The following is a 12,922-nucleotide window of genomic DNA, read 5'->3' as shown; positions in this document are numbered from 1 at the left end:
GGGCAAAGCAGGCCTTCAGGAAATATTTCTTTTTTTCTTTTAATGTTTTCTAACTTTAATATGTAGTGAAGTTGTAAAGTTCAGTACATTATTATTTTATTAAATATTTTAATTTCATTATAGTAATTTCTTACTTACAATGTTTTGAAACTAATAACTTGATGCCTTCTTCAATTCCTCCTTCCTTGCCATACAAAATAAAGTCCTTATCTATTCAAAGTAGTCTTGCAGGGAGTGGTGGTCCATGCCTCTAATCCCAGCATTCTGGGGAGGCTGAGGCAGGAGGATTGTAACAAGTTTGAGACCAGCCTGGGCTACAAAGTGAACTCAAGGCAAGCCTGAACTGCATAGGGAGACCCTGTCTCAAAAGACAAACACAACGAAATAGTCTTGTCTCTTTATATTTTTCATGACAGCCATGATCTTACTGTGACTTCTAACCAGAAGACCTCTCTACATTTTTATTACATCGTCTTCCCACACAATCTTCAAAATCCACTTTACGTTTTCTTACTTTACATGTTTTATCAATATTGTGGATCAACATTATTTCTTTCCTTCTATATCTTATGTGTAACAGACGTTTTGGCATTTAGTTGGATTCTGTTTATTTCATGTGTAAATTCTGTCTTTGTTCTTAAATGTCAAGAACCTTAAGATGTCCCTTCCTTTTTTCTGGTACCACAAATGCTTCCGTCTAAGCATTTTCTCCTTCCATTGTTGATCTTTCTGTCCTCCTCCCAGGCCAACTGTCTTCCTTATTAGAAGTATAGTAATGAAAGCTGAAAAAAAAGTCCTCTTTCCAGAGTAAGTACCATCTAAGCATCTAACAGGACCATCTTAGTTCTCATATAGATAAAACTACTCTGAGAATAAAGAATAAAACTACTCTGAGAATAAAGAATACAGAAAACTGCATTCACTTGCCGTTAGCGTTATAACAAGGTATCACAAATGTGGCAAAGCAATGGAAACCTTTTTTCAATCCTATAGTTCTGTAGGTCTGAAGTACTACATGGGTCTTATTGAGCTAAAATTCAGAAGGAAGTGTTTCTTAAGTGAACAAACATGCACTTGAACATGGACGTGCTACTACCTATGTTCCCCAGAGTCTGAAACACATTCACTTAGCCACACCCAACAACCCCAATTCGACAGGCCTCTGTGGAAGGTGAGATCCCTTACCATTGCTACCTCTGCCCTCACACCCACTGGGAGTCAGGGGCTTCCTTCCCTGGGTTCAGGCTGATTTTGTTTTTTTAGACAAAGAGTGGTGCCTCAAAAGGTCTGTACTCCTGTTCCAACACCCTGCCACTTGGGGCTCCTTTTGGTCCCTTTAAATGGCCCAACTATATTTGTACATTCACATGTAGAACTTCATCTGAAATGCTCTTCCCTCCAGCTCTCTGGATGGCTGGCTCTTTTTTGGCAGGGCCTTAACCAGCCATGTCCTCGAAAGAAGATTCTCAACCAGGCATGGCAGCATGTACCTGTAATTTCAACACTCTAGGAGGCTGAGGCAGGAGGATCACAAGTTAGAGCCCAATCACAAGTTAGCAACTTAGCAAGACCTTGTCTCAAAAAGAATAAAAAGGGGGGAAGAGTACAAAGGGAAGAAGGCTGCAAAGCTCAGTGCAAAGGTTCTAGGTTCAATCCCCAGTACTGCCATAAATAAGTACATACTAAAAAACATTTTTTTAAAAACTTCTTTATGGGGCTGGGGATTTAGCTCAGTGGCAAAAAACGCCTGCCTGGCAAGCGCAGGGTCGTGAGTTCGGTTCCCAGTACCGGAGAAAAACAAAAACAAACAAACAAACAATAAAAACTTCTTTACTATCTCACAGATACTGCCCTTCATATTTAATTTTTATACTTAGTAATAACAATAGTGGGGGCTGGGGATATAGCTCAGTGGCATAAGTGCCTGCCTGGCAAGCATAAATTCCTGAGTTCAATTCCCAGTACCAAAAAGAAAAAAAAAAGGATGAAAAAATAATAGGAGCTAACACATTGGGAAACTTACTATGTGCCAAGTTTGCACTAAACACTTACTATGATTAGGAGATGGTTTCAGTCTCCCTCAAGACTTCATGAGTTTGAATTTAATCCCCATTGTGAGATATTAAGAGAATGGAAACTTAATCTGAACAAGGGGTTTAGAGGTGCAGTCTTTGGCAAATTACTAAGATTAATCAGGTGAAACTCCCATGATCGTCTCTTAGTGCCTTTATAAGAAAAGGGAGCCTGGTGTAGTGGCACGTGCCTGTAATCCTAGCACTGGCAGGCTGAGGCAGGAGGATTGCCACAAGTTCAAGGCCTGTCAGGGCTACACAGTGAGTTGAGGGGGTAGCCTGAACAATACAATAAAACCTTGTCTCAAAAAACAACAAAAAGGAGAAACCGAAAAACAAATACGTATCTATAGAGATATATACATGGGCATATATGTATGTACACATATATATGCATGTATACATATACCCATGCTCCCTGTCTCTTGCCATGTAATGCCCATCACCACCTCAGGGCTCTAGCAACAAGAACACTATCATCAGAACCACGACCTAATATAAACTTCCTATCTATGTATCTCACTCAATCTGAGATATTGTGTTACTGGCAACAGAAAATGGACTGATGTAGCACTTTATGTGCAACATCTTATTTAACTATGGTAACCATCCCACAAGGTAAATTCTATTATTAGCATCACTTGGAAAATAATGAAAAGTTTGGCCTCAGAGGTTACATACCTCACTTACAGCCACAGGGCCATGAGGAAGCAAGCCCACATTTGTAACTACTACTGTATTACACTGATCTATTAGTGTCTTCCCCTGTCCTGCTAATATCCACCCCAGACTATGAAACTTGAAAGAATATCATTCAACAAAGTATCTCAGCCAGGTATGCACACCTATAATTCCAGCACTAGGGAGACTGAGGCTGGAGGATCACCAAGAGTTTAAACTAGCCTGAGTTACTTAGCAAGTTCAAGGCCAGCCTAGACTTCATAGCAAGAACCTGTCTCAAAAACAAACAAAAACCCAAATATTTCAGTCCCTATTGGCATAAAATAGGTAAATTAATGTAATACTCTATGATTTTTCTTCATACATCTCAACTCACCTCCTCTTCCCCCAAATTCTTAGCACAGGAATCAGCTCCTAAAAGGTATTCAACACATCCAAAAAATTAGCACTGTAAAGAGCCTTTGTGACCACCAAGCTATATCCCCTTAGTTCATCAGAGGGGAATGCCCTTTCTAGGGTCTTAAAGAGAACTGAGCAAAATGCACCCTAAGGTTACATGGGCTTCAGGGACCCTAAGACAGATCATTCTAGCAAAAGACAGCACTCAGTGGGCAGCTGCCCTGCTGAAGGAAGACCAGGATCCTATATTCTGCCTCTTACAAACAAACACCCTCTGGCCAATGTTGTATTCCTTCTAAAAAGTGCCCCAACACCTGAAACATGTTACTAGAAAACTTATCACCCCAGCACACATGTAAAGATCTCTCTAGGGACCACAGGCTTCATTGGTTCCACCTTTCCTTCTTACGGAGGCAAAAATACCCAGTAACAGTAGTCTTGAGGCCAGTCCTCTGATATCACCTTTAGATGCAGGGAAATCCTTTCTGTGGAGGATAAATGAGATTGCTGGTCTGTTTCTGGTTATTTTGGTTATTCTCACCTCTTGATAGTCCTGAGCATCTTCAGAATACAAGTTCTCAATAATCCCAAGTTCTATGTCACTTGGAATGTAGTACTGACAAAACGCAGGGAACAACATTGCAGTCTAGCATGACCACAGAGAGTTTCTAAGATGAGGGGGTACAGGGCTGTGCTTCACAAGGACAGGGAAACAGAGCAAAGAGCAGGTGAAATACGGAAAACATGAGCTCATGTTCACTGAGTGCTTACTTTATCCTTGGAGATGACTGTCTCCTCAGTGCTGTTTCACATACAGTAGCTTGCTGATCCCTCACAATCTTTATGAGGCAGACTCTATTAATACACCAGATGCAGAACACAAGGTTTGAAAGTGTTCAATAATTTGTCTAAAATAATCCAGTAATTGGCATGGTTAGGATTCAAACCCAGGTTTGCCTGACTCCAACATCCCACAGCACCATGTGCACCACCTGCTGGAGGATGGCTTGCGTGAAGGACAGGAGTATGTGTGAAAGAGCAAGGGATCCCTGAATGCCTAGCCAAAGGTCTGCCATTTTTGCACGACCAGGTCCATGTGCTGGGAAAGGGTGCAGAAAGAACGGCCTAGCATGTTTATGGAGGATGATGGAAGAAGATGGGAACCATGTGCCCCTTGAAGTTCTACGGGAAGGAAGGAAGCATCAGGGAGTAAGGAAAGCCAGAGAAGCCAAGCAAGTGCCAGTTAATCATCAGTGGTGTTCACCTTTAGATTTATCAAAGATGTTCTTCAAGGTCCAGTCAGTCCACAGAACTCACATTAAGTACCTAGCATCCTGAAGTGCTCTCTTCTCCTTCCTCAACTCCAGTGAAGAAGGGTGAACAACTTTTCTCACAGATTTATGTTTAAATCATAAAATCTACAAGGATTGTACTTTACTGGGGAGTGAATCCAGAGCCTTGTACATGTTAGACAATTGTTCTACCACTGCACTACAACCTTAGCCCTTTTTTATTTTGAGACTGTCTTCCTAAATCCCCCCATCCCGGTCTCCAACCTGCCACGCTCCTGCCTCAGCCTCCTGAGTAGCTGAGATTACAGGGCAGCACCACCGAGACTTAAACTCTAAAGTTTTTGATGAAAAAATTTTCTCTAGACCAGGGATACAGCTCAGTAGCACAGTGCCTGCCTGACAAGCGCAAGGTCCTGAGTTCGATTACCGGTACTCTAAAAAATATATTTTTTTCCCCACAGTAAACCATCTGGCTACCTTCCTCTCTAGTAATAAGCACTTGGCTCAGAGGTATCATTTAGGGATCAGCGATGGGAACCTCACCCTAGCGGAAAGTCTAGAAACAGGGACATCTCTAACTCAGTCTGCAGCTGTGCCTGAGGGTGTCAATGTCACTTTGGAGCTGTGTGCTGGGAAGAAAAAGGAACTCGGCTCCTTGTTACTCTTGTGAAAGAATCCCAGTTCCAAGAGCAGCGCCCCCTCCCCCCGCTGGCTGAGGAGTTGAATTTTAGCCACGTACTTGTGCACGAACAGCCACCCCCTGGCTCTCCCAGACTCCTTAGGAAATCCACCCAGCCAGCGGTTCCGTTTGGGAGGAAACCCTCGCAAATGGGGCTCTGCAGTTTCCCAGGAATGCTCAGTCCTCTGGTCAAGGAGAAGACAAAATGGGGGGTGGGGGGTTTTCCGCTTAGCTTCCCTAAGCGTTGCCACGGTACAGCTCTGGCTACGTCTGGGTAAAGAGGCTTGTCTGGGCACCCTTTATATACCGGCCACAACCACTCCCGAGAGACACTCTCCTTCCAAATTACTTGACGAGCACGGCGGGGAAAAAGGCAGTCCAAGAACGAACCATTGCGGTTCTAGCCTTGTTTCTGTCGGGTCAGGCGCCGAGCCGTAGCTCTAGGTAGATCCCCTTCTCGCACTCCCACCCTCAGCTCCCGCTTTGCCAGTGAGGCCTCTGAGGCCCTTTAAGACCACCACGCCCCTGCTTCGGGACTCCTGGCCCGGGGCAGGCTCCATATACTGGTCATTCATGGCCCCTCAGCCCCGGCCCGCGGCTCACCCTCTAGCGTTTCGCACTGCACCAGGTTGAGGTAGTCGGCCTGGCTGAGCACCCCGGCCTTGAGCCCGCGCACCAGTCCCTCCAAGTAGCCATTGTCTACGTTGAAGTATAGCTCCGGGAAGAACGACATGGCTGCGGCAGGGGCTGCAGGGGCGGCAGGACCGGAGAGCCCCAACCGGCCGGCACGCAACGCAACTCCAAAATCAGCTGACGCGGCGTCCGCAACTGGCTGTCAAGTGCGTCAGGTGACGCACAAGTGCCTCACATGACCGCAACTGAGCCGCTTCCGGCTTCCGGGTGGTTTCCGGCGCAAGCTTTACGCATGTGTGAGCTGCAGACCGCCCATGGCGCCTGCGCGCTGAGGGAAGGCGAAGCTCCGGCTCCCCCGTTTGTAGAGCTAGTTGGACGTCCGAGGGCTACCGCGTGGGGTCGCCATTGACTGCAGAATTAGATGGGAGCCCTCTTGCTTTCCCGGGTTAGGTGCCCCTAGCACTGCAAGGTCTGCGAAGTAAAGGTGGAACCGGGAGGGCTTCTTATGCTTGCAAAGGTTCCACACCGCTGAGCCAGACTCTTCCTAAAGGGGAACTGAGATAAGGTGAGGAGCGGACTTTACTGGAGTTCACAATTAGCTGCCAGCAGGCCCTGGAACCTAATGCTTATTTGCTAACAGCCCGGGTGCCTTACTGCGTCCGGCTTTCACTGCATTGTTGCACGAGATTCTCCAGGGCTGGAGTGCGACTTTCTTCTGCTTCCCCCAAAGGTCCCTGGGGCCCTAAAACCGCGCGTATATCTGGCTCAGATGACGGATAGCAGGCCTTGGGTAAGGGTGTGTGTGATTTCTCGGGTTGGTGACACCCCCTACGTCTTCCATAAATCCAGTCCCCTTTGACCCCCACGTTCGAAAAAACCACAACCTTTGGATTGATTCCATCCTTTATTCGTGTCCCCCGTTTCTGTCCAGATGTCGGCCGGTTAGGTGCGGCTGCAGGGGTTCGTACCAGTACCCAGCTTGCGGCAGTAGCAGAAAGCGTTGAAGAAGCGGCAGTAGCAGGTGGCACACGGGTCGCAGCACGGTACCTGCTGCCCCAGGCAGGACTCGTGCAGCCTTACACAGCGGCGTAGGGTGCGGGGCTCGCGGTTCTGCGGGTCTAGCACCTGCATTGGCAGGGGAGCAGGAAGGTGGGCACGGGCCTCCAAAGGCAAGTTCTGGGATCTAATTTTCAATCTGTGTAGAATGGCAGTGGAATGAGGTCTGCAGTGAGCCCCCTCCCCGCCTCGCCTGATAAGGGAGTCTGGAGGTGGGAAGAGGGGATGGTACTAAATGCCCCCTGCGGGGCACCTCACCCCTTTCCCTGAGCAGTTACCTCTGCCAAAGCTTCTGCCTTCTGCAGCAGAGCCTCTTCTGCTTGTTCTGCAGTTGTCCTCTTCAGCGAAACATGCAGGCCTAGGCCTGGGTCAGAGGATGTGAGGACAGGACCCTCCGTGCACAAAGTACCCACCTCTCAGGAGTAGATTGTGAAGCGGGTAAGGAGGGCTTATACCAGGCAGGCAAGTTTGTAGCCAGTGAGTGTCCAGACCCTACCCAACCGTACCCCTGCCCATACTGACCTGGGAACTCTGGCAACAGGACCTGGTCAGGCCTTCTGATGCCCTCCAAGGGGGGCAAGCCCATCTGGGCCCCCTGTGTTGCAGGCAATGCCAGCAGTAAGGCACAACTCAGCAGCATTGTAGTCAGCATGGCCTGGTTCAGCAGGAAAACCCACCATTTAGGCCCTCCTCATCCTTGCAGTACCCTCTAGGTGCCCAAAGAGAGTGCCCCCCACCCAGAGTAGGAGTCCCTGCCCAACCCAAGGACTTACCTCTGCTTGCTGGTCCTTGCCTAGAGAGTGCTGGCCACCTGTGCCCCCACTTATATGGTAGGGTCTAATGAGAGACCCACACGTGATTGCTCCCTGCAGTCATACATGGGGGCCCTCCCTGGACGGTGGGGGCACAGTTCAGGCCTCATTCCCTGGAGCCTGAACCTTTGGGTGCTCTACTAGAGGGCTGCTTATCTCCAATCTGCAACGAGGACTCAAGCAGCCAATTAGAGTTTGGGTTGTAGGGCCCCTAAATTTCCCAAACTCAGGACCCAAACTCAGAGTGTGGACCAGGATGGAGCCATTAGCAATAACAAGGCAAGCGGCCCTGAGAGCTTAATTTAATTTCTTGCTCCGGAGATGCTCATTCAGGCGCTATGTGGGATGTTGTTTTCTTTGTTTCCAGGAACTTGGGTCAAGGACATTGAAGGGGGTGGTGGGTCAGTGACTGTTGTAGGATTTCTTTGGAGAAAGAGGAGTGGGGAAGATGCTCACCCAGTCAAAAATAAGTTCTCCTGGTTGTATCCCTTGTCCTGCTTCCCCTCTCTTTTCTCTTCTGGCTCCCCTAAGACCCCCACCCCTACTCCTGGCCCCCAGCTCCTTCTACACCTCAGGTTCCTGGAAACCAAGAAAGTAGAACGCACTGTTCCGTTGGTGGGCAAGCAGCTTCAGAGTAAAAAGCTTTCAGGCCGCCTGCCTCATTAGTGTTAATGGATGCTCTTTCCGCCCTGTGTTGTCAGGCCTCTGCCCATGCCTGGTATTATCAGCACAAGTCTGCGATGAGAACTACCCATTTTTGGACAGGGAAGGATATATAGGTCCCCACTTGTCCCTGCCTTTCCTCACCCCTCTGGAGGTCTTTTTATTACACATGTGTCCATCTAGACAGGGATGCAGGCTGAATCAGCTTAGAGCCCCAGGATCTGAACTAGGCTGGCCCAAAGCAGAGGAAGAGGATGAAAGAGTTATTGGGCTTGCAGTCCAGTTCCACACGGGCTCTTTGGACCAGGAAGATACTTGAGGAGATCCTCCAAGCAAGTTGCCATCTGCCAGCATTTTCCTGGAGTCAACAACTGTATTTGTGTGCAGGCTTCATGGTGAGGAGGCACTCTGCAGAGGGTGGGCCTATGGCAAGCTTCTTCCACAGACAAGCACTGGTATCCACAAGATCAGGCTTCCATCAAGCTCTCCCAAGCTTGGCTCAGAGTAACAATCTTTGGAGCTCAGAAGGTCACTAATTACTGCCTGGGTTTGTGTAGGGGATGACACTGAAGAATCAGGCAAACCTCCCCTTAAGACAGTCTAGCAAAGAGATAGATCCTTTATCTGCCTAAGAATGGTAGTGACAGTTTAGTGACCCTTTCCCAAAACAGACCTAGTGTTGAGGCCTCTCTGGCACCTGGATACATACTTCCGGAGGCCATACCTCAGGCCCACTTCAAAACTTTCTTTTCTCTAGAGTGACACAGGGTGAAGATCAGACCCCCAGTTGAGCTTGCATCTTGACTGAGTCACTTGGAGCTCAGGAAAGGGCCTCATATATGTTACTGCATGTGAGGCACTTTCCCCAAATCCTTATGTCCTGGCCCCATCTCCAGCGATTCTGGCTGAAGAGATGGGGAGCAAGAGTTGCATGTGGATTGGAAAGATACTCTGAGGAGTTGAGGTGGGAACTCTGGGCACCAACTGAGTCCACTCAGCACTTATCTTTCCTTCTAACTTTCCTTCTTGGTAAACAGTTGCCTGTTTTCGGTAGTCTATAAAAGAACCCCATTAGAGCCTGCCTGTTTCCTCAGTAAATGATCATAAACAAGGTGGGTGATTTCACTGGTCAGGAACCAGCCTAATGTTTGTTTCAATTTTTATTTTTTATTAGTACATGTTTGTAGTACATAATGATCACATTGCTCATGGGGAGTTGGAACATGTACATAACACATCTTAGTTCTTTATACTCTTCCCTTCCCTCCACTCCCCCCTCGATTTCTTGGTCCTCTACCCTTCTGCAAAAGATCTGTGACCTTACTTCCTATTTTCTTGGCAAAATGACCTTCAAAAATATCGATGTGTTCTGGTTTGAGGATTTGAGAGAACTCAGGTGCAGAGCCAACCTGGTGAGGCTGGGGCCGGACTCCAGGGAGGAGAAAGGGGAGAAGGTGTATGCTGTCTGCCAGAGACCACACGTGAAGATAGGTGTGAATGAATCCCACCCCTCCTCTTCTTTTTCCTCCTGCATATACTTATCTCCAGAGTGCTGCTGTCACTTTGTCCCAAGGGAATGTTGGGTACACAGTGCAAATTTTCTTTAATCCATACTTTTAAGATTTGTACACCCTGGGTTCAATCCCTAGCACTGCAAAGATAGGAAGGAGGGAAGGCAGGAAGGAAGGAAGGAAGAATCATTTTGTTGTGTTGCACCTTAATGAAGAACATTTTCTTCTTTTTCTCTAATTAGAGGATCATAGAATAATGAGATGTCTAACAAAAGTGACCCCTTAGAGTTTATGATGTAGGGTATATTAAAGAGCTCCCTCCTCAAAGGGAGGTGCCCTTTGCCTTGTCATTAGGGATTTTTTTTTTTTTTTTTTTTGTCTTTTTGAGACAGGATCTCACTATGCAGTTCAGGCTGGCCTTGAGCTTACTTTGTAGCCCAGGCTGGTCTCGAACTTACAATGATCCTCCTGCCTCAGTCTCCTGAGTGCTGGGATTACAGGCATGTGCCACCACGACCAGCTCCATTAAGGATATTCTGAGGCTTTGTTTCCTACCATTTGATTTAAAGAAGATGTTTTAGACTATTCATAGACCCATTGTTAGTCCTCCATTCAAGGGAGAGAACTGTTAAGAAAGCAGAACCAGTGAGATGACATTGGTTGCAATGAACCAAAAGCTTGATTTATACTGTCTTATAAGAATAATTTATTGGCGGGGGCTAGGGATTTAGCTCAGTGGCAAAGCACCTGCCTGGCAAGCTCAAGGTCATGAGTTCAATTCCTGGTACCTGAAGAAAAAGGAAAAACAAAAACAACAACAACAACAAAAAGAATAATTTATTGGCTCAGATAACTGAAAAAGTCCAAAAGTAGGGCTAGTTGCAGACAATGTTTGATCTAATGCTTTTTTTTTCTGTACTGGGAATTAAGCCTAATCCCCAGTCCTCACACTGATGTATATCCCCAGTCCTTTTTTATTTTTTATTTTAGAACAGCACTGTTGGGCATAGTGGTGCATGCCTGTAATCCCAGCACTTGGGAGAATGAGGCAGGAGAATTACCTCAAATTCAGGGCCAGCCTAGACTACATAGCAAGACTGTCTCAAGACACACGTGCAGGCGTGTGCGTGTGCTCACATTCACACAAAAGACAGGGTCTCGCTAAATTATCCAAGCTGAGCTCCAACTTGCAACCCTCTTGTCTGGGCCTCCCAAAGTATTGGAAATATTGTGGGACTCTAAATGATACAAAGGAAATATAACTCCCATCCTGCTAGATGTCAGATATGCCGAGGTTGTGTTCCCCAAAAACTGAAGAATGAATTCTAAGGAACAACAGAGGTTTATAGTAGGAAATTTTATTGAGGGAGAGACAGCTCTAGAGAGACAGGAGGGGGCCCAAGTGGGTTGCCTTGCCATGGACCCCACTTTCCAGAGGAAGTTTCATAGAGCAAAATCAAGTTGTGGGTACAAAATTTTGAGGTGGGTACAACATAGGACAAAACTATGATCAACCAAGAAGATTACAAGTACAGCTGCTTAGGTAATGCTGATCCAATGGGGAAACAAGTCATATAACAAAAGTACATGGAAAGAACATGGACCTTTTTTGAAAGAGATGAGTTAGGAGGTCCTGATCATCCACTTGGGTGACTGATGTCTATCTAGACTTTATTGGAACAGGTGATAACAATTATAGTACATTGTTTATTCCTTAGGGAGACATATAGGCTTGGTCATTCTGCCTTTATCTTGAGGCCTGGCTCTCAACGGATTTGCCTTCTGCCATAGTTGCAATGTGTTCTCATCCTTTGCACTGACTCCCTCGAAGGCCTACCTCAGTCTGATTGCCTATAGTATTTCTACCTAACTTAGCTGTCTATAATAGGAACAAGCACGTGTCACCATGCCTGGTTTCTAATACCTTTTGGCCTTAGAAGCACTCAGTGGGACAGACACAGCTGGTTGCCTTCCCAATGTCCATTTCCACTTTTGTTTGGGGCATTGTCCAAACATACTAACTTCCTCAGATCCCCTAAGAGTTTGTAGTGACTGTGGGATACATTTGTGACCCGTGAGACTAATGCTTACACCTTGTGGGAAAGTTTGGGTTCCCTGGAGAGGTATATAAGGAGGGTTCATTAAGAAAGAGGGACCGGGTGCTGGGGATTTAGCTCAGCGGCAAAGCGCCTGCCTGGCAAGCACAAGGTCGTGAGTTCGGTTCCTGGTACCGGAGAAAAACTAAAAAAAAAAAAAAAAGACAGAGGGACCTTCTCAAAAGAAAAAAGTAACTTCCAGGACAGTTTTTGCGCAGTTGTTCATGGTGCAAATCCTAACGGACACCATGGTTTCTAGCAGCAAAACTCCAAACCCCCACTATCCCACACTCAGCTTCCTGGTTCCAGGCTTAAATTCAGTCCCCTTCTGTCCTCCTTGAAACCAAGTAACAGCTACAGTCCCATAAATCTTCCCAGGAAACCCAGGATAGACCTACTCCCTAGGGCTGGCAAAGGGAACCTCCATCTCTTGGGATCTCTTTCTTGGCCCTTGAAGGTGTGGCCTCTTATTGCTTTGGCAAAGAGAAAGAGAAGGAGTCCTGATGATTGTACCCTGAATGAGAGTTATCCTCCCTAGGATGAGAGCCCTGGACTATAGTGCAGAGCAGAAGCCCCTCGGAGAGTTTCACCTGAAGTTGGAGACAGCTGGAATAGATCTACTATAGTCCCCTCCGATCCCTTCTAGAGATTTGTGAGGACAGAGCTAGCTCCTGGCACTTGTCACTGACCTCTAGAATGAGCTTGAAAAGGCCTGGGCACCTTAGAGGTGATACTAGCTGTGGGTGTTCCATCAGAGAGCACTGAGGAGGTCAGGACCAGGACAGGGCAGGGCCCCATGAACCTGTCTCAGATGTGTTTAAATATGTGGATTCCAAGCCGGGCGTGGTGGTGCACATCTGTAATGGGTGGCCCTTGTGAGGACTAGAGTAAGTATCAGATTCTGAATTAAAGCTTGAACTCAAGATCTTCCTACCATTAGTTTATTTACCAGTTCTGTCCGTACCTCTTTCCTGCACTGTGCACTTGTCTCAGTCACAGTTGTGGTAAGCCTGCAAGCTAACCCCAGC

At 47.0% G+C, this 12,922-nt stretch overlaps 2 protein-coding genes across 2 annotated transcripts in view; both read right to left on the bottom strand.

Moving 5' to 3' along the window:
- Positions 1 to 6,015, bottom strand: part of Atp6v0d1 (ATPase, H+ transporting, lysosomal 38kDa, V0 subunit d1) — a 38,755-nt gene extending 32,740 nt beyond the window's left edge. Inside the window, exon 1 of the mRNA XM_005403648.2 lies at positions 5,727 to 6,015. Within this exon, the coding sequence (XP_005403705.1) occupies positions 5,727 to 5,856 (130 nt within the window). The 5' untranslated portion in view covers positions 5,857 to 6,015. The remainder of the gene's footprint in view (positions 1 to 5,726) is intronic.
- Positions 6,016 to 6,664: 649 nt separating this feature from the next.
- On the bottom strand, positions 6,665 to 8,334 carry Agrp (agouti related neuropeptide). The gene is made up of 3 exons (XM_005403647.2): positions 7,335 to 8,334; positions 7,091 to 7,176; positions 6,665 to 6,881 (listed from the first exon to the last, which is right to left on the bottom strand). The coding sequence occupies exons 1-3, from the start codon at positions 7,462 to 7,464 to the stop codon at positions 6,699 to 6,701; spliced, it is 399 nt and encodes a 132-aa protein (XP_005403704.1). The 5' UTR covers positions 7,465 to 8,334; the 3' UTR covers positions 6,665 to 6,698.
- Between the last annotated feature and the right edge of the window lie 4,588 nt (positions 8,335 to 12,922).

This window comes from Chinchilla lanigera, unplaced genomic scaffold (genome assembly GCF_000276665.1).
Source record: "Chinchilla lanigera isolate Chin_1 unplaced genomic scaffold, ChiLan1.0 scaffold00083, whole genome shotgun sequence".
NCBI lineage: Eukaryota > Metazoa > Chordata > Mammalia > Rodentia > Chinchillidae > Chinchilla > Chinchilla lanigera.
The sequence above is the reverse complement of the archived record's forward strand: the minus strand, read 5'-3'. Positions and strand labels throughout refer to the sequence as shown.

Excerpts from the sequence above, each read along its gene's own strand:
- Agrp (XM_005403647.2), bottom strand. The coding sequence starts at position 7,464 with ATGCTGACTACAATGCTGCTGAGTTGTGCCTTACTGCTGGCATTGCCT. Across the intron at positions 7,177-7,334 it reads CCTGTTGCCAGAGTTCCCAG|GCCTAGGCCTGCATGTTTCG; the intron begins GTCAGTATGGGC and ends CCTCTGACCCAG. Across the intron at positions 6,882-7,090 it reads AGGCAGAAGCTTTGGCAGAG|GTGCTAGACCCGCAGAACCG; the intron begins GTAACTGCTCAG and ends CTGCCAATGCAG.